The 21,501-nt window shown below is 40.9% G+C and overlaps 2 protein-coding genes and 1 long non-coding RNA gene across 3 annotated transcripts; 1 reads left to right on the top strand and 2 right to left on the bottom strand.

The window, feature by feature from the left end:
- Nucleotides 1-160: 160 nt before the first annotated feature.
- LOC139434732 (uncharacterized) lies at nt 161-8,010 on the bottom strand. Its single transcript, XR_011644030.1, has 4 exons — nt 7,920-8,010; nt 7,758-7,828; nt 1,599-1,649; nt 161-351 (listed from the first exon to the last, which is right to left on the bottom strand). It is a non-coding gene; the product is annotated as an uncharacterized lncRNA (long non-coding RNA).
- Nucleotides 7,760-11,958, top strand: apela (apelin receptor early endogenous ligand). The gene is made up of 3 exons (XM_034085865.2): nt 7,760-8,023; nt 9,838-9,930; nt 10,274-11,958. Exons 1-2 carry the CDS (start codon nt 7,948-7,950, stop codon nt 9,927-9,929), a joined length of 168 nt encoding a protein of 55 aa, XP_033941756.1. The 5' UTR covers nt 7,760-7,947; the 3' UTR covers nt 9,930; nt 10,274-11,958.
- Nucleotides 11,959-12,005: 47 nt separating this feature from the next.
- On the bottom strand, nt 12,006-21,357 carry tmem192 (transmembrane protein 192). Its single transcript, XM_034085852.2, has 6 exons — nt 21,211-21,357; nt 20,101-20,256; nt 19,532-19,793; nt 18,765-18,887; nt 13,566-13,671; nt 12,006-12,403 (listed from the first exon to the last, which is right to left on the bottom strand). Exons 1-6 carry the CDS (start codon nt 21,238-21,240, stop codon nt 12,289-12,291), a joined length of 792 nt encoding a protein of 263 aa, XP_033941743.1. The 5' UTR covers nt 21,241-21,357; the 3' UTR covers nt 12,006-12,288.
- Nucleotides 21,358-21,501: the final 144 nt, after the last annotated feature.

Genomic DNA, 21,501 nt, shown 5'->3' with positions numbered 1-21,501 from the left:
GGCCAATATGAATCATTCAGCCTGGCAGTGATGATATAACTGCATGGTGTGACGTTGATACCGGCTCAGGTAGTTCAATATGGTCAGGTTAAAGGTGTGATCCCAAAATACACTGAATTTAAAGAAATGTGTAAAGTAAACTTAACCTGAACATTTCAACAAACTTCTGTCACTCAACTTTTTTCTTTGATTTCAACCCCAAATGTTTTATTTATGCCTCCAACCGGTCACTCATACGATGATACTGTAGTGCATCTCTTAGGGTTGTGATTCTTAAACACAGTATCTGATACTGCTTAGATTAAGTGAAGTAGATTGTTCCAAGGTTTCAGGCTGAATGAGAAGAAGATTCTGTAATCAAATAAGCCACACAATGTTATCAAGAACTGAAGTAATTATCGTTAATGTAAACAGAGACTAATTATGAGATCAAATATGGTAAACTGATACAACTCAGCACGATATGTAGACTGGGAAGCATGATTCATTATACAAAAACAAATGACTGACTTAGTTACAAAAAGCAAGGATGTGATGCCCTCTGGTGGAAGCTACATGCTACTGCACCTCAAGCTGTGTGTAAACAGTAATGCTATAAAATACATATTTTTACGTATGCAAAACATTGGCATATGTGCAGAGAAATGCATTTATTTGAGTTATTTTTGTTTAGTTTAATGACAGAATAAGCTGTAGTTTAATATGAGTTCCATACAAGTAAAGTCCTAATTTTCCTACATGTGTTTGAGCCAGTCGAAATCTTTCTGTGCGTTGCTCACCTCTCAGATTTGTTAAGTGGAGAAAGTAGTTCAGTAACACATTCCCAGCAGCACATTCTTGGTTGACATGTGCAAGGATACAACTGGTTTGGTTGCATGTGCAAAGACAAAACCAAACAAAACAACTAGACATTCCAGTTTGTTTGAGTGATAAAGTAAATTGTGATGCAATCATTTAATTGGTTTTTACATGAAAACGGATTTTGCCTGGTAATACTTTAATCAAGTAAATGTAATTGTTTATCAAGATATCTTGCTGTACGATTTCCTATTATTTCATTGGAAGACAATACATGATCATATTGAATCATCTCCGAGCCCGAGATCATTCATTGAGCAATATTTACATTACGTTATACATATTTAAGTAACTTTATGCTAAATGTTGCTAAATGCAAACATATCATGCTTGGATTATATGTAAGACTTTTAATTAATGCATATTGGAAAAACTTCATATGCACATGTTTGCGGTATGGAATGAGCACGACAACTATTTAATTTCTGAAGGACAGTTAACCAATAGAAACCTATAGATCTGTCCATGGGTTGATTCATGACCGACTTACAGAATGTAAAGGAATGTATGCCACTATGTAAACTGCTACTTTTTAAATAGAAAAAGATTAAGAAGTATCCCTCCTTTATCTCTTTTAGACTATTTTTGCATAAACAAAGTCAACATAATAGGATCACAGAATATGATTTGTTAACTTCTGTGTCAGGCATCGTAGTGTGGAGATGTTGCATAATGTAATGACGTGCTTTGTGTTTGCTAGTTGTGTAGATGGCACTGCCGTTCGACGGTTTTGAGCTTGCCTTCATCATCTTCGCCTTCTTCATCTGCTCCCTCTTCAGCTTGGCTTCAATCTGCATCAAACCAGAAGCAAAACATCCAGGTAAACACTCCTCCCCTGCGGTCAGACACACCCAGACAAACGTCCGCTTTTCTCATGCTGCGTAATGAACAATATGTCTGGTCTCTTTCAGAAAACTGTGGCAGGGAAGCAAAGAAGTCACAGCCATTAAACAAAAAGCAGAGAGTGATCAACAGACAAGCTGGAAAGAAACCATAAGGTCACATTCCAAGATGTCTGTCTGGATCTGCCGTACTGCAGAATGAACTGGAAACATCAGATTAAAGAATGCTATTGTATTGAAAGGTAGCTGTTTATTGTTACCAAAAATATGGTAACAATAAACGTGTTTATAATGATGAAGTCTCTGAGTCAGTCTTATACAAAGTTGGGTTATTAAAACTGACACTTGTGACAATTTCAATTCAAATGTACTGTGTGGCAAATGCTTGAATCCAATGTTTGTCCCTCCTGAGTTTGTTAAATTAAAATGTTCTAAATCTGCAAATGTGTCTTTAGTATTTACATAATATGTAAATACTAAAGACACATTTGCAGATTTAGAACATGACTTGTGGCAAATAGATTGGTACATAATATGTACCAATCTATTTGCCACCAGTCATACACACCTGCTGCATCACTTCAGGGGACATTACATTGACTAACATGCATTTCCTGGAGACTTATCCTAACCTTAACCATAACCAACACATGCCTAACCCTAACCCTTACCCTTACCAAGTCTTCACCCTAAAATTAATGATTCCCTTCATGGGGACCTCCAATTTGTCCCCATAAGGGAGGCGAGTCCCCACACGTGACTGTGTAAACAGATTTAGGTCCTCACAAGTATAGTAATGCTAGGCCACACACACACACACACACACACACACACACACACACACACACACACACACACACACACACACACACACACACACACACACACACACACACACACACACACACACACACACACACACACACACACACACACACACACACAAAATCTACATTTTGTCTTCAGTCACAATTTGTAGGTCCTTTATCTTGGTGCAAATGTTAGTTATTTATTGGTCAATGTTTTATTAAGAACAAAATGTCATTTAGATTTCCCATGATAGAAAACGCACCCACTAGTTGAAGTTATTAGTTGTATTTACAATCTCGTGTAGCTGGATTGCTGTGAATTATTCTCACATACAAATGTTATTTTGTGGGCAAGCAAAACCTGACATTCCACTGAAAAGCACCCTGACAAAAGTTCAATCAGAAATAAATGTGTGATACTTTTCTCTATGTCCTTTGTGTATGTGTGTTCAGACCATCAACTGGTGGTCAGAACACCACAAAGCACCCAGGGTGTGTGTCCAGAGAAGCCGCTGTGTCTGGGTTAGGATTTAACAAACCAAGTGACTTTTGGCCCCTCGAGCCCTGTCGGGGTGACATCCTGGGGGGTTAAAGGCTGCTCCTTGTTGAGTTTGCCCCTTGACCCCTGAGCCCTCCGTCACTCCTCCGCAGTCAGCCGTCTTGTTGCCGACGCGGAGGGGAGGAGGAGCTCCGGAATAAAGGCGAAGTTAATCAACCGTCGTGAGATCCTATGTATTTCTCCACTGCGTGCACTAGAAGAAGAAAAGAACAACGCCCGCCCTATTTGTGAGAGCCTGATGGTCCATACTATTAGTGTGTGGATTGGGTGTTCACTGCTGTTCATGTGTATATACTGAGGTTTGTATTGGGCAATCTGAGATAAAGGGTCTTAAGAGTAATTAAGCTCTGGCTGGCTGCGGCCCTCATTATCACTGACGACCTGTATGGCATGACAATAGAGAAACTATCACTCTAACGATGGACAACGAACTGACCCATCAGATCACAATCATCTCTCGTATACACACTGGACTACACCCCAACGAATACAGACATCGAGGCATACAACAGTTCTGCTGCTCATTCTTCCACCTACAGTCTCCTCTGTGTCCACGTGACGGAGTGCATACGGTCAACACACAACATAGGATTTGTTTTTCTAGCTCTCTGATTTTTTTTTTTGGTTTTGCATCACTACATAAAACCGCCATCAAACATTGGAGTTCAAGATAGATTCCAACAAGTGAAAAATCAGATGTGTAAGACATGGATATTGGCTACATTGATCACATCTTCAACAATGGGATGCAAAATGTTATACGACAGCAAACAAATATTTTATCGATGAATTGATTCATGTGTGATGGTAAAAAGGTAGCGAATAATCCAAACATTTCCCATCATAATTTCCCAGGGCCAAAGGTGACCCAATTAACCAACTTGTTGTGTCTGTCCAGGACTCTAAGGAGACATTTGGGTGACTTTATGTTGAAAATATTCATATCATTTCGGATTGATTTGCATCGCATTCAACCATGCATTCATGCAACCACCACACACCAACAAGCTCACACACGATTACTTGACCACCAGTGAAGTATTGTCTTCCTTTAATTCTGACCTCTGTATGTAATTAAGTATTGTGTACAAGTGCAACTGTGTACAATGTTAGTTCTGCTCAGTGGAAAAGGAAAGTCATTTTATGAGGCACTGTTCCTCTCAACAAGGAACGAGGAAGTTCTTTATCTGTGTCCTGTTCAGGGGATGATGGGAGAGGAAGAATAAAGTGAAAATGGATGAGGGGAGGAGAGGCTGAAGCTTCCTCTGTGGTTGTAAAGATCACAGCTACTATGAAGACCCTCACTCATATAGCAGAAGCAATAATTACACAGGACAGAGACCAAAGAGGAAATAACTAATGGGATATTGCACACTATTTCACTCGTACCCTCACATTTAACTGAATGATACAGAATAATGACATTTTCAAGTGTCTCCAGGGAAGCAGTCGATTCAGCAGAGCTTTGACGTCTACTATTCTGATTACAGATATTCATTCTGCAGTCATCATGTGAACTGTGCCTGTTGGGTTCAACTGTATTAAAGTAAGAGATATTGAGGGATAAGAGCTCATTGTGAGTAGTCCGATCAATACTAGTGATAAAGTGATGTAAACATTTTTGATAGTAATGCTAATACAACACCTGACACTAGATTGCATAAAACGATCAGTCTAATTATCTTGAATTTGAAGATTTATGTCTTCAATTGTAGTTCAATAAGTCAGTTTATAAGTGTCTGACAAATGGTTTAAAAGGCCCTGAGTGTTATACATTTAAATTATTATTTAAAAAAAGTGTTGATCGCCTGTCAATTTGAAGACTGTTTAAAGCAAAAAACAAGTCATTGGAGGACATCACATTTGATTCTAGAACATTCTGACTGACATTGTTATAATCCTTTTACAAGTTTAACAAATCTGGTGGAAAACGCTCATTATCACAGAACAGTGGAGCAAGGTTCATTTACGCAGGGCAGCCCTGCTAAGTTACTGAAGCAGCAATAGGAGGTTGCCCTCTGCGTGCGTGTGTGTGTGTGTATGTGTGTGTGTGTGTGTGTGTGTGTGTGTGTGTGTGTGTGTGTGTGTGTGTGTGTGTGTGTGTGTGTGTGTGTGTGTGTGTGTGTGTGTGTGTGTGTGTGTGTGTGTGTGTGTGTGTGTGTGTGACGTAGGGGAGTGTTTGAGCAGGCTGGGTAATCCCTGTAAAGACGTATAATCCCCAGGAAGAGCAAATATTACAACACGCTCTACCCAGTCAGACAGAAAACCTGGTGGGGAGAATTTGGTATGATTCACTTGTTTTTGTTTTGCGGGGCAGAGAGAGCGAAGCCGATTCAAACTGAAACTGGCAGCAGTTGGATGCAGTGGATACCAGGTGGCTCTGAATGACAATTGAGACGACATTAGCATATTCAAATAGCGAAAAAACTTTTTTAAAAGACAATGGCAGCTGATATGCAAAGTGCAGCTTGCCACCGAAGCGTACTACATACCTTGGCTGAATGTTTGCAGCAGGATGAATGTGTGTGTACACCAGTGTGTGTGTGTGTGTGTGTGTGTGTGTGTGTGTGTGTGTGTGTGTGTGTGTGTGTGTGTGTGTGTGTGTGTGTGTGTGTGTGTGTGTGTGTGTGTGTGCGTGTGTGTGTTTGTACGTTAGCCAAATCCATGAGGAATCTCTGTTATTTCCAGCAACATTTTTGCAAACACCATAAAGCAATAAAGGCAACATTTCTGGAGACATGACACTGACACATACACACACCACAAAAACTAAAAGCGGAGCGACTCCTTTTGTCTATTTTTGAAGAGTAAAGAGAGCCAATGGTGCAGATGCTTGTTCAAAGTCTCTGAGACTGTTTTGAGCCCCTGGTCCATTAGTGTCCTGCTGCTTCTCTAATCCTCATTCACATGTAATGGCTGACATTTCATCTTAATGTGTTAATTCATTAGCTGTGTGCTGAATGGAGAGTCTCAGTCCACAGAGACGGCTGTAAGCAGACACGCTAATGAGTCCCAACACTTTGCAGTAGTTACGCAGAGCTCGCACCAAGTGACCTGGTTTACCTGCCGCAAGAAAACCCCCTGGTTTACCCCAACTGGAATGTCACCTGCATGACATGAGGGGCAGCGCTGGGAATTATTTCAATATTTGTTTCAATATTTCAGAACTAGAGCAGTTAGACTTGAAAAAAACAACTTTTCTACAAAGCCACTATTTAGAAAATCAGACAAAGATAATTAAATATTGTCCAAATACAAGCAGCTGTCCACTAACTTTGCCTCCAAAAAAAAGAGCGGCAGAGACAGACGGCTTCCCAGACAGACAGTCAGACTTCTTTGAGCATCGTTAGTCTAGTGCATCACTGCATTTCATTCAATCACGACCCCGGCCCCCAAATGCTCGGTGCAAACACACCCCTCCACCTCCACCACCACCACCACCCAAAAGCTCCAGATGTGTGTCCTCCCCGGTGCGGGGGTAGGGGACAACTGAAGAGGAGGGATCTGTCTCTCCCGTCTTTAAGAACCTGCTACTTTCAACATGGTGGAAGAAGTATTCAGATATTGTACTGAAATAAGTACTTCCAAACAAAATACTTAAAATAAAGGTCTAAAATGCTTACTTTCAATGTTTAACTATCAAATATTATGTTTTTGTATTAGTATGAATGCGGTTTTAATATGTTTTACATTTCATTGCTGTAGATGTTTAAGTACTACTCATATTTAACTCGTTATTGTGTAGTTTTATCTACAGCTATGCATGATATTCTTTAAGATCACCGATTATTTGAAACGCTACTGTCCTGTGAGAATCATATATCTATAAAAGTTCATGAGATCAGAAAATCTGCCATGATCCTTAACATTTTAATTTCTGTTTTTGCTTAAGAAGTAAGGAAATGGTCTCAACTCATAAAGGGTCATTTCGTCCGTCAGTTAAGAAACGTTCAAATCCAACACATCTGGAGGCACTGAACAGGAAAGTGAGAACAAATATAGTCAACTACTATAACTCAAGCTATGTGTAAGCTAATATTGGCCTGTGAGATGCAGTTTCACAACAGTATAAAGTTGCATGAAATATGCAAACGAAAAAATATAAATATAGAAACGAAAATAAAGTACAATTACATTACATTTCTACTTAAATACAGTACTTCGGAAAATGAACTTAGCTACATCCGGCCACTGACTTCCATCCAGAAATTCTTAAATCTTTGCTCTAATTTTTGAAGTGATAAATCAACATTGTTGCACACACACAACCTTGCATTAAACTTGCATCGAGGAAAGTGTGTTCAAGGGGCAGTTGGAGGGTAAGGGGGGGCTTCCTGTCGTTTGAATTACCCTCTACATGTGGGGTCAATATGTGCAATGCTTAAGTGTGTGTGTGTGTGTGTGTGTGTGTGTGTGTGTGTGTGTGTGTGTGTGTGTGTGTGTGTGTGTGTGTGTGTGTGTGTGTGTGTGTGCGTGCGTGTGTGTGTGTGTGTGTGTGTGTCAGGGGTTGAGGTGGGGGCGGCTGTGGGAGCTACACCCCCCCTCCAAAATACTGCCCCCTCCCTCTAAAAGCCATATAAAGGAGGTGGGGAATAGGCACCTTTGTCACTTTGCTCTCAGGCTTTGGAGACGATCCCACTCTCACTGGACACACAAACACTTGGACACACACATTCCTCTGGGACCTACTTGTTATCTTGAGAGAAGAGGTGCTTCTGGAAAGTACTGGATCCTCTCGTGGTTGGCCTTCTAAATCTGGACTGAAACAGAGCAGGAGAAAAAGGAGAACCACACTGAGCATCATCAGCCACAGGGACTCTCCAGACTTTTGGAAAATTGTCCTTCACTGACCTCTTCAGGAGCGAACTTCTGCCCAGCCATGAGGGTCTTCAACCTGCTCTACCTGCTGCTGCTGCTCGTTGCCCTTCTAACATCAGTCTCCTCCGTCAGACCAGGTAGGCATCGCTAATCTTTACCCGGTCAAGATATCCCAACTGTTTCAGCAAGTTTTCGTTAAAACCGGCGAAGGGGTCAATTTTGATAACATACTTCAGAATTGTTATCGTTTTAGCCCGGTGAGGATGCTCTCAAATCAGTAGGGCCTATATTGGAACGTTAATTTAGCTAAATCGTTATAACAGCTTTCTAAATCACTCCGCGATCTACGGTAAATAAGTAACTATAGCAACAGTACTACTTTTCATCTTAAAATGGGTAACATTAGCTCTCTTAACTTTCCAAGGGGGAAACTCCAGAACCTAATCATTGTACATTGAACAAAGTACAACTTAAAATAAATAAATATCTCTAACGATACAAGTGTGATATTATAGCCTACCAAGAGAATCAAAAAACGCACCGTCAATTAATCATCATGGCGGGACGTTGTGGCGCGTTTACGAGGGTCACCGTCTCCCAGCAAAATGACGACAAAATAACTGAAAATATAGCTTCCATTTCGTTACATGTAAATGATATCTAATAGTAAGGCCTTGCTTACACAAAACTAGTAGCATTACCTCGCTAAAAAGCCATACACAAAACACCTATTTACATTGGACATCATAGCCTATGTCTCGGGTAACGACATGAACAGAAAGGGGGTCATTTGCCTTTACAGTACTTCCCGTTTTGCACACAAGCCTTGAATGCAACACTCGCATAACTCACTTTTAGATTACTTTAATATTATTTTCACAAGTTAAAATCACTATGTAAATGTTAGGTTTTTTTTCTTATTACTGGAAAAGTAGATACCAGGCTGCTCATGCCTGGCGTAACAGGTGCGCATAATGCTGTTATCTGCGGTGGAGATATACAGAGAGGCTTCGGGGCTTGAGGTCGTGATTAGGTTCATGTGATGATAGAGAGGAGGAAGAGGGAGGGAGGGACGGGAGCAAAGCGCCGCCGGGGATCGCACAGTCAGCGACCCCAGAGAGTCTCTTTGTCCCCGGCTGGAAGGGACTCCGGCGCGCTTTTGTTAATCACGGTGTTAAAACGCCATGCAAATACCCGAGCTTTATTAACATGACATGGAGTAGCAGTGCCAAGTGTAAAGAACCCTACCTTCAGGCGTGGGGAGCAGTTTCATTCAGAGGGGAGGAGAGAGGGGGGAGGAAGAGAGGGAGTCATAAAGTCATCTGGCACTTTATTTCTTCCTGGGCTTGGCCAGCAGTCTGTTAACCACAGGAGTCCAATTGGATTTATTATAGGGACGTTTAAAAATAATCATGTGTTAGGTCTGTGTGTCCAGGTTTATTAAAAGGGGGTGCCCTGCTGTTGGTAAATGGGCCCAAATAGTAAAAAACTAATAAAAAGGGCTTATCAATGGTCAACAGAGACTAAGACAGGCTTTATTAGTTTCAAAGTTATACTTCCTATAAATCTCAGGCGTTACCCTGCTCAATATGGGATTAATTAGGCCTGTCAGGTGATATGCAGAGGTCCCCCAGCAGACATAAATGTAGTTTATTAGGGACTTTTACACCTACAATTCCATTATTCAAACAGTTACATCATGCCAGCAGTTTCAACATTTGAAAAAAGTATTTAGCGGGTACATGCACAGGTGAATTATAAGACGATTAGCCCATGAGACCAGACAAGTTTATGGGCTATTTCTTCCTGTTTCCACATTTAATCTGTTGTGTTGAGTTACTAAGTAGCTGTTTTATGTTTCGTGATGGTCATACATCTTTTTCTGGTGAATATATGTCTGTTCAAGTAGCTTTTTGTTCTGCATATTAAATTAATCGTCTCTTTTTTTTAGATTTCCTAAAACTTAGGAGGAGATACCACAGACACCACTACTGCCCACACAGACGCTGCATGCCTCTCCACTCCAGAGTACCCTTTCCCTAAGGTAAGACATGTGCACCCATTCATGTGTTTCTGTGTAAAAAGGTTATGAGCCAGGCTGTGTGATGCAGGGACCAAAACAGGGTTACAGACCCGACAGGTGGCATTTAAGAAGGTGTGTGTGATTAGTGGCAGAGGTGTGTAGTCACGCAGAACAGGAGTGCAGGGGGAGAAAGGCTCCGACATAAATCTCACTAACGATGAAGGAGAAGGCATAAGTGCCATTAGGAGAGTTGGGGCTGGGGAAGGTGGGGGTTTCAGGTTTAATTTTTGCACTCTTGTTCTTGTTTTTGCCTCACTCTGAATTCTTTTATAGTATGACACTAAATTCATTTTTCCTATTACAGGTTAAAGCTCAAAAATGAGGGGGACCTAAGGACAGAACGAGAGAAGCATCTGCAGTGTGTGGCCCAAACACCATGGATGGGTCCCAGTAACAAGACTGTAAAGTGGAGGAGATACCATGAAGACTGTCATGTGTATATGAAGCTACGAAAGAGCTAAAACAAACTGTCCTCATTCCACTCACCATAAACCATGCAATGTTTGGGCATCCTGGTGGATACGGATCCCAAGCAGCTTTCTTTTTCTTCGTCAAAAGCCAATACTTTTGTATGGAACAAGATTATGGAAAAGGAGCTGCAACAACATCAAATATATACAAAAAGCTACGGACCAAAGAGCTGGAAACATCTTAGTGACTGCAGCTACGATGAACAGCAAAGTGTTTATAATGCATGTATGCACTTCAAATGTTTATTGAATTATGTGTTTAACGTTTAATAAAAATTGTATCAATGTAACATTTTGTTTCCATTTGTGTTTCTGTGTTAAAAAAGCAGTTGCAGTGATAAGTCAACTAATCAACGTTTAATTTAGTAATGGTATGTATTTATACAAAAATGGCAAAGAAAATCCCATTTTTAGCGCTCTAACATACGGAGATGTATACATTTTCTATATATCACATCACATCAAAGTGAATATCTTTGAGTTATAAAATGACCAAAAAGGACATTAAATGGCATTTCCTTAGACCTTGATGCACCCTGATTGAGGTTTTTCACTCTTTTCTGTCATTCAATTGACAGAAATAATCTAGAAGAAAAAATGCATGTTAAAATAACAAAGTGATTGATGATTCTTGTCAAATCTAGGATGTATAGCAGACCAATTACATTTAGACTACCTTAATAAAGGACCTTTAGTACATTTGTAAATGTGTAGCGTGAAAGCATGAGATCAAACATGGCTGCTGATACCTTTGGTACTGCAGATGACTCCGGGCTCCCAGGAGAAGTCACATGACAAAGGAGTCGTAAATGCAGTGCTCCCTGTGGAGTTACGGACGCCGCGGCATAAAGAAATCACAATGGGGCGCAAACACCAATGGCTCAAATGACGACCTCAATATTTCGTTAACGTAGATTCCTGTGACTGTTGAAACTCAACGCAGAAGAGCCGAGGCGGGATAACACATTCCCACCAGCTCACGTTGACGCTTCAGTGTCTCTATTGATCGAGCCCTTTCTGTATACAAACATAAACAAAACCCTGCCGCACTTACTTGTGTTTCACTGCCGTATTGTGTCAACAGTCACTCCTGAAAAGGTTTAAACATAAAGAAAATAAAGTATAATGTGTATTTTACATATTTATTCATATGTGATCACAGCGACACAAACTTAATGATTGAAGAAATGGAAAAAACTGCAACCAAATAAAGCGTCGACACATCCAGACAGTTAAAATAGCACTTACGGACATTTACAGCGTTACACAATCTCTCTTTTTTTTGTTTGTTGACCCTGTTAAGTGACGGCTTCTTGTCTCCTCCTGTTTCTCCCACCCTCTCTGCTCCTCCTCAGTGCAGGTGATCTCTAAAACAGTTTAGCCTCTTCCGTTCCTCTCACAGCAACACAAGCGGCGGCATACGTGGGTCACCGGGGGTCGTAACACAGCGATAAAAACCCCTCACCTCTGATCTGTGACCCATGACTACTACTCCTCCTCCTCCTCCTCCTCCTCCTCCTCCTCCCTCCTCCTCCTCCTCCTCCTCCTCTCCTCCTCCTCCCTCCTCCTCCTCCTCCTCCTACAGCTCGCCTCCTCCTGCGTTATCTGTCCATCTCAGGTGCCTCGTGGAGGAGCCCTGCCGTCTTAAGACTGTGCGCACAGGTGCTTGTGTGCACAGGGATTTCCTTACTTTTAGTCTCTTATCCAGTGTTTCTTCTAGCTTCTCTTCATCTCTTTGAGACCCACAGATCCCTCTCTCCTTTGTGTTTGGAGAGTGGAGTGTTAAAATGATCGGGTTCACAGGGAGGAGGAGGAGGAGGAGGAGGAGGAGGAGGAGGAGGGACGGTGGTCAGTGCTGAGCCGTGAGGTTTAGCAGCCTCTTGCTCAGTAAGATGTTGTGTTGTTTCAGGTACTCTATCAGGTCGGCCTGCTTCTCCACCACCTCCTCCAGACTGGAGCCCTCTCTGTGACACAAATAAAAACAAGAAAAAGCCTTTTTGTAATCTGCACCCTCGCTAGCTTCAATTTGCTTATGGGTAAAGCGGGGGATACTCTAGATCTTATTATTGTTCACAAACCATTAATAAATGAGATCAAAAGCACAATGATTTCCTATCAAACAAATGATATCTGTATCTACAGAGACAAGGCCCTCTGCCTGTTTTTCCTATATGCTTTGTTCTGGATTCTTATAGCGTTATCCTTTATTAAAACGTAGTGACCAGGGGCCATATCCTAGGTACACATAAGAGGAAGCTACAAAAGTGGCAAGAAAAATGCAAATATCGCAAGATGAAAAACCCTTTGAGTGACTAAACTCCCGTATTATATCTGCTCGCTGATAACACAGAGTTGCAAGCAGCTATTGTCTGAGGTCACATGGTGTGGTCTTGTTAGACGTGCCAAGAGCAAGGACGGTCTTAGGTAAGACAGCTTTTATGTGCGCAGCTCCACTTGCTTGGAACAATCTTCAGCAAGAATTGAAACTGAGCAATCTCATTCCTCTGCATGTTTTTAAAGCTAGGGTAAATGAAATGCTTGCTGATACAATGGGCACTTGTAAATGTCTATAACTATGTATCCTGTAAATATAATTTTTATGTTTCATGTGGAACCTATATGCTGCAGGTCTCCCTTGAAAAAGAGATCTATGATCTCAATGGGACCAATCTGGTTAAATAAAGGTTTGAAATGAAATGAAATGAACTAAGTATACTCCAGTATATTCCTGTGTACCATACAACACCATTCATCTCCAAATACTATTAACTATTGAACCACACTGTTAAACAGGGGAATATGTTATTATAATGTGTACGGGCACTTTATTTAGAGTAGAAACATTTCGTTTGCAGAGTTTTTGTAGAGTGACGTAATCTTTTCAGAACTTTAGAATAACATGGTGCATGTCTTTAAAAGGGACATTGTGTGTGCGTGTGTGTGCGTGCGTGTGTGTGTGTGTGTGTGTGTGTGTGTGTGTGTGTGTGTGTGTGTGTGTGTGTGTGTGTGTGTGTGTGTGTGTGTGTGTGTGTGTGTGTGTGTGTGTGTGTGTGTGTGTGTGTGTGTGTGTGTGTGTGTGTGTGTGTGTGTGTGTGTGTGTGTGTGTGTGTGTGTGTGTGTGTGTACCTGAAGCCGGTCTCCGTGGTTAGGCTGGTCACACTGTAGTTGTGTGAATGCTCTTCTTGGCTCACGTCCGGTGCAGCTCGCTCCCTGTTGAACCGCATCACCTGGACTAAAACCACAAACAAGAACATCTCCAGTTGCTTCTCTTTACACAACCTCAAAGCCAGTGTTTCATCTTGTTAGCTGCACATAAAGACATACAGACATTTTGTAGCAGTGAGAGGTGTCCTGCCACTTAACCACTCAGGTGAGAAGATGAACACATTTGTTTTTTTACTGTTTTCCGTCCCTCTCCCTCTCCTAAACACACACAGGCTGTTATATCCTGCACTTAGACCTTATGGGCTGCCATATCCTGCACTCAAACCTCTAATTCTCCCACCCTAAACATACAGCTGTGGTTAGCAGCAAGGTGTGGGGTTCTCCTCCTCCAGCTACCGAGAGACAGAAATATCGAATCAAGATAAGGCCGTGGTGTGTGTGTGTGTGTGTGTGTGTGTGTGTGTGTGTGTGTGTGTGTGTGTGAGTTTGCAGGGTCGATCGTGTGAGGAAGGGCAGAGGGGGGAGCTGCTGAGTATTGATAAGACTTGAGCGTCATTAGCCAAAAGGAAATTGTCAGGGAGGTTCTAAAGAGCGCTATCTTTACTTTGCTGCAGTGCAGCATCTCAGCATCCACAATCACACACAATCTATAGAAATACTACACATTCCTGCATAATGAGGCCCTAAATCTGTGACTGTATGTGTGTGCGTGCGCGTGTGTGTTTGTGAGTGTAAATACAGCAATAGTAAGCAGGTATGTGTGAGAGAGAGAGACATTCCTAATAGGTCTGCTTGTAATTAACTAAATATAAAGGACAATAAAGCAGCTTACATTGTTTGGTAACACTTTGATTGAAGCATCTACTTTTGGACTCAGCTGTTTTAAAAAATGTTAGTTAATAAATGTCTAGAAGGTATGTCGCAGTTTGCATATAGTAACTTGATAGCTCCACAAAATCATGAATATAATTTGCAAATTACACTTTATGCAAGGATTATCCAGAAACTCTGACATTCCAGCTGTCCGTTACTTTGCATGCATTTCAGCCGGTGGTCTGTGTGGCTTTAAAAAAAAAAAAAACAGTTATTACAAAGGTTATAGCAATGTCAAACATTATGGCACTGGTTGGTCTCACAGTAACAACGCTAAAATAAAACACATCACCTATCTTTCCTAACCTTCCTCTTACTTTGTTTAAAAAGGATTCATTGCAATCAGCAATACTCACATTTCTTACTTGGGGATTTTGAGTGAAACACATGCGGTTAATGATTTGTCATCTTGTAATTATCCGTGAAATAATGCCTTGGATGTGTGTATTATGATTTAGTTTATTTAACTAGGCCTATCACTATATTGAAGTGCTTTTATTGATACAGCAGTTAGTGATACCGACTGTTGTGTAATGGTACACTGAGAAACCTTCATTTCCCCGAAGAGGTCAGTCTGTGGAGAGCAGGGGGCTCAAACAGAGAGAGATGGACGTATGCACGGAGCGAGCAGTGTAAAGGGAGTGACACATTTCACACGTCACCGTTGGAGACTCTCACACACAGACAGTGCTCAGACTCCCCCCAGATCAATCACACATTATGAAGTGCACATTTCCAGGTGATTACAGTCGAGCTGCAGAGGTGCTAACAGCTAATGGTATCACATGTAGTGCTCACAACTCGGCAATGCGTGGATCAAAAAGTCAAAGAGCTGGAAGGAAATGGATCCCAAAAACCACGGAGCCTGACACAAGACGAAGGAGAAGGGCGGTGTGACCACATTAGCTGCGACACGGGACATGAAAGGAGTTCAAATGTATGCAGGTCTACAGTCAGGTGGGAGAAAGCTCAAGATCCTGTGTCACGTGCAGAGGATGGAGATGTGGGAAAAGGAGAGCAATGTTCAGCAACGCACATTCAAAACTTCTAGTATAGAAGTGATGTCTAAGCACCTGAGGATGAATGAATACAGGACATACATGCTGCGAGCATAGCGTGGGGAAGCACAAGGCTGCTGTTGTTTCGTTTGAGTGTTAAAACAATGCTGCAATAACAGAGGAACTGCTTTACGGTTTGACTTAAGTTAGTTCGGGTTTATCAAAGACACACAAAGGTTACTGTGTGTGTGTGTGTGTGTGTGTGTGTGTGTGTGTGTGTGTGTGTGTGTGTGTGTGTGTGTGTGTTGTCCCCGTGCCCTGCAGGGCTCATACTGAGTTCTTTGAAGGCCAAGGAACGGCTTTGATGTGCAGGGGAGGTCTATATAGGAGAGCATTCATGTTCAAATGAGATAGGCAGAAACATACAGCAAACCTCAAACACACACACACACACACACACACACACACACACACACACACACACACACACACACACACACACACACACACACACACACACACACACACACACACACACACACACACACACACACACACACACACACACACACACACACACACACACACACACACACACACACACACACACACACACACACACACACACACCACACACACACACACACACACACACACACACACACACACACACACACACACACACAATGAGCAGGCACTTCAAAGAGAAGTTGAACGAGGCCTTCCTGTATAGACTTGATAGCTGAAGGCATTATATCTGTCCTCTGTGTCTCCTCTAGAAAACAAGTATTTTTTCCTCTTCATGAACTCTGATGTCACCTTGACTCTGCATCAGTCTGAGAATGCGTGCGTGCGTGCACGTGCGTGTGTGTGTGTGTGTGTGTGTGTGTGTGAGCATGCTTAAAAAAGTTTTGTGCTGCGAGGCGTCGCTCGGATTGCGTCGTGCCTGGCTGCACTGATCTGAGCAGGAATGTGGCGGCGAACACAGATACCCCCGTCCCACACTGGATCCCCCTCACTGTAAACACGGGGACAATGTGTGTGTGTGTGTGTGTGTGTGTGTCAGTGTGTGTGTCCCTGTGTTTGGGTGGAGCGGGTCCAAGTCTACCCTTTGGCTAGGCTATATCCTAATGCCTCTTATCTTCTCTCCTTGCCTCTCTGGTATCTGGAGCCTCAATCTGTGCCCCTCAGCTGCCAAACACACCTTTAATATGGATTTCCTTTCAATACAGATTCTTATATATCAATATCCTGTGATGCAACTTCTTGATTAGAAGCGGTCCTTTACTGAGAGCAGGGCTGGTATAATGGACGTCAACCAAGATTACAGAGAAATGTCGAAATACTTATTGTTTATTGACTGTTAAGTTGATTTGTTAAAAGATACAAAATAAATGATTGGACTTAACCTAAAATACACATTAAAGCAGATGTATTTATTTGTCGATTACATATACGACTGTAGGGCTTTGTAAACCAAATATGTTTGATGCCTTACTCTGATGGTTATAATATTTAAAACCAAACCATCAGTTTAACTTTGTCTCATCGCAAAACAATTATCCCAAACTTTGAGGTACAGATATATTTGGGTTTGATAAACATCACTTTAAAGTCCCTTTGCAAACATGCCAATAGAATCTTCTAAGATCAGTTCCCATAAAAAACATGTCTATTTGAAGAAAACGATTGCTTTTCCTGTGGAGTCGCTGCTTGAAGCTTTCTCTAGAAATGCTCTTAGGAAAAAAAGGTACTAACTCCTTAGCAAGACAGCTGTGAAATAATGATCAGACGAAGAGGTGTGGATAAAATTCAAGGACAGACAAACAGAGAGGGACTTTATCCATTTTTATAGAAAGGGAGGTAACTACAATCTAGAGTGTTCTAGGATGCTACAAAGTGTTTCATTTGTGAGAAGATTGGCAAAATGTCGGAACAACTAAAAACATAAAAATATGACGTCTATAGCCTGACAAAGTATATTAAACCAAAACAAGACATATCAATGGATGATATCGACAACCACAACTTAATCAAAGGTTTAATGAGATATTTCCCCTGTTCTATTTTACTTGTGTGAAGAAAATTGGGGCTGGTTATAAATATCTCCAATAGTGAGCAGCGTATTATAAGGAACAGTATGTCTTGATACTTTCCAGTGTTTCTGTTTTTAATTTGTGGGAGTCTCCGCTCTCAATTCAGAACAGTGGAACAGCACTTCATTCACAAGGTTACTCTATTAGTTAAATTAGTTGTACAAATCAAATCAACATGTTCATACTGTTTCATTTAATCTTTAGACTGCACAAAGGCTTGAAACCTCGATAACATTAATCAGATTTGCTCTCCCAATGGTCAGGAGCTCCCTGTTTTCTCATCATGTGACGCTTTCATGGCAAATGATGTAAAGTGAAACAGTGTGGTCCGAGTGTGAATCCCATGGTGAGTTTTTGCAGCTTTAAGCCATTTCAAGCAAGTGACCAACACCGTGGAGTCAGATGGAAATAATTGAAATGTAACCAATTTGTTCCTTCCCTCAAAAGGCACAGATAATAAGACAATAGTTGAATAGATTTTTAAAAAGTTAGCATGCTCAGAAGATGAAAAAAGCAGATCAGCAGAGAGGGAGGAAGAGGGAGAGATTTCATATTTAGTCTTTTTTTATTTGGATTATTTCTCTAAACTTTCCTGACGATAAATCCAAACTGAATTGAATTGACTGGAGGGAGTGAGGGACAGAGAGACAGAGACGGAGCTGAAAGGCTTATTGTCATGCTGTCGAGTCTGAAAAGGGCAGGGCAGGTATTGTGATGCGAATCTGCTCAGATAGAGTGGGGGGTAGTGAGTGTATGAGTGTGTGAGTTTGTGTGTGTGTGTAATGTAATCTACAGGGTGTGCCTCTCCGCTACGGATATAACCCCCACCCACAACCACAGGGAAATTATGGTGCATTTCTGCATCGTTTTAGTAAAAAAAACACTCAGTTTTATTAACTATTAAATGTGAAAAGAACTGAGGAAAGTCTCCAATATTTAAACCCAATTTTCTGTTATTTTACTTTGTTATTTTTGTTTGTAATCATGCTTTGTCTGTACCTATTTATGTGGCTACATGTGTGTAGAGGTTTGTATATACTGTACAATTTTACCAATAGATACAGTAAAAAAAAAGAAAATAAATCCAAACTTAAGTCAACCGAGTATATATCCTCTGTTTTAAAGAAGAGTAGATCTGCAGCCCTCGAGTGAACATATCTGACTCAATATTGAAATATCTTGGATGAATTTACCTGTGTAATAGAGCAGACAGGGCACAGCGATCAGGAGCTCCAGTCCGAGGACGCTGAGCAGCATGTAGGTCTGCACAGTCTGTGATAACCGCACAGCCAGAACCACCAGCAGCAGAACATTTCCTGCAAAAAACACAGCAATACACACAGGTTCTTCCTTTAGCATTACTGCCATCTTGTGGAGAAAGCGGACATGAACATGTGCAGTAAATTCATTCTTTATTCAGCAACCATTTGAAATAACAACTTCCTAGTTAAAACACTTTTAAATAATTAGTAATTTCGTTTTTCTTTCATTCTACAGTTTTATGGTATACAATTCAAATTACATAAAAAAACATATTTTCATCATTTATCATTTTTTATATCTATCAACATTTTTGATCTTTTAAATAAGTCAACACTTCACAAACACTTTTTGTGTATTTTTGTATTATACTGTGGCCACCACCAATACTACTAGATATGTAAGCTTGTTTGGTTTACTTTTTTACCACAACAGGTTTTGTTTATGTCTTTCTTTTGGGCAATCTGGACTTAAGACTCTCAACTTTCCTTACAATTTCTTTGTGCACAGCCCTGCAGTCTCATGCCCTTTTATGACACACTAATAAGGAACTATCACATGCTGTTCATTTGCAAAGAGAATGGGTTTGATCATTACAAGGACACAGGTACGAACAAATCTGCAATTTAAAGGACGTCATGAATCAGATATATCTTTATCAAAATCAAGTTTAAGAACAAACTTGTGTGTGTGTCTGTACCTGCAGAGTGTACGGTGAGCGGCAGGTGCTTCAGGCCCTGCGTCTGTCTGTAGAAACGCAGGTACCCTCTGCTGCGGGCCTGGTTGTGGTGGTGCTGCACACACCCAGTGAACAACAGCACCAGCACCCATAAACACACCTTCCCAAACACAATGACACTGTCGCCTCGCACGTTACCCAATATATTATTACACACGTCCTTTTGGCCAAACTCCAACACACACAGCACCGCCACACACATTGACAACACCACGTACACAACCTGAAACAAAGAAGAGAGCAAGAACATATGGTGACTATTGATACACATACTAAATAAAGTCACTACAAATATCCAGATTAAAAGGGTATATTGGATAAACACTTCTTTCATTCATGCTATATCCTTCATATTCAGCAATTAGTCTTACTTGAAAAGTGCATCTACAACAACTAGCGAACACACAGACCCCAAAGTAAAAACTGTCCCTATTGAACCCATCACTCTCATTCAAACACAAGTCACGTTTACACAATGTAAATGACATCGACAACATTAAGGCCTGTGTATGTTTGTGTGTGTAACTTACATGCAGCACAGAGAGCAGGCCTGCATGACCAGGTGTAGGTACGCTCTGAAAGTTTCTCCTGATGGAGGAGTGGAGGGCGTCTGCAGGGATTAGAGGTCCGTCCACCAGAGAGTCCTCCTCTGTGCTGCGGGATAGATCTACTGAGGGGCCTGCCGGCTAAAGCAAACACCATATCATTAAGTTAGACGGTAGGTCTGTTTATAGTTATAGAAAAGGTGATTTAACTGCAACAAATAAGATATTCATATATTTATATACCAAAAATGATACAACTGCATGTTTCTATATATAAGGTGAACCTGTATATGTTGCAGCTGGTAAAGGTGGAAATTATTTAATGACTTAAGTACTGCTCTTTAATGTTGCATCATAATTTATTTGTAGATTCGTGTTGTATTATTCTAAATCTGCAAAGTAACTTAAGTTGTCAGATAGATGTAGTGGAGTAAGAGATATACTAGTTACTTTGAATGGTAGTGGAATATAAATATAATTAGCACACAAATAGAAACCCTCTAGGCATAAAATGGTATAAAAACAACAATAGAAACAGATAAAGGTAGGAACCGGATACAATAAGAGGACAAATACGTAGAAATCTCAAATAATTTAGAGGGGACGTCAGAGAGTTATGTACGTGTTAGCTCAGACACGCCGAAACAATAATTAAAGTAAAAAAGTAAATAAATAATGTATCTAGCATAACAAATAATGTTCTAACTCAAATCTACAAGGTTGTCATTATTCCATAAATTGAGGAATAATATATGGTCATTTTGATTGAAAAACTGTGGATGAGTCTTCTGGCCTGCAAGATAATCGAAACCAACAATGTTGTTATGATTAATCTAAAATCTGCACAACATATCTGACTTTCGCCCTGCAAACAGGAAACAGCTGAGAAACCACTAGATAACTGACCATATGTCGGTTTTACTGGATGGTACATGTGTTTACAGTTAAAGTACTGCTATGTGATCATTTATGAGAGATGACAGTCGTTTGTTTTGATGTTTTTAGCTTACTGGCTAGCTAACACAAGCTAACTCTTTACAGAACAAGCTAACCGTTGATCTAGCAACTCGTTACAGTAAATAAACCAGTACATACTGCGTAAAGTGCGGGTCCCCGTGAGTCCATTTTGTTGTGATGTTCCACGTTTATAAAGAAGAAAAGACAAAACAACAACAAACTGACATTAGCTTACATGCTAAAAAAGGGGTGGTAAAATATTAGTAGACTTCCGGTCCCCTTATTTTATGTTTCCGTTCTGTGTTGAACTTTGGTTCCTTGCACAATACATACCGCAATTTCAATAAAATGCCTGATTTCTGCTGATCATAAACACCAGCAGATACATCAACAAACATTGTCCTGCAATCCTATGCAGCAAACATATAA

Source organism: Pseudochaenichthys georgianus, chromosome 1 (assembly GCF_902827115.2).
Source record: "Pseudochaenichthys georgianus chromosome 1, fPseGeo1.2, whole genome shotgun sequence".
NCBI lineage: Eukaryota > Metazoa > Chordata > Actinopteri > Perciformes > Channichthyidae > Pseudochaenichthys > Pseudochaenichthys georgianus.
This window is presented reverse-complemented; position numbering and strand designations above follow the sequence as displayed.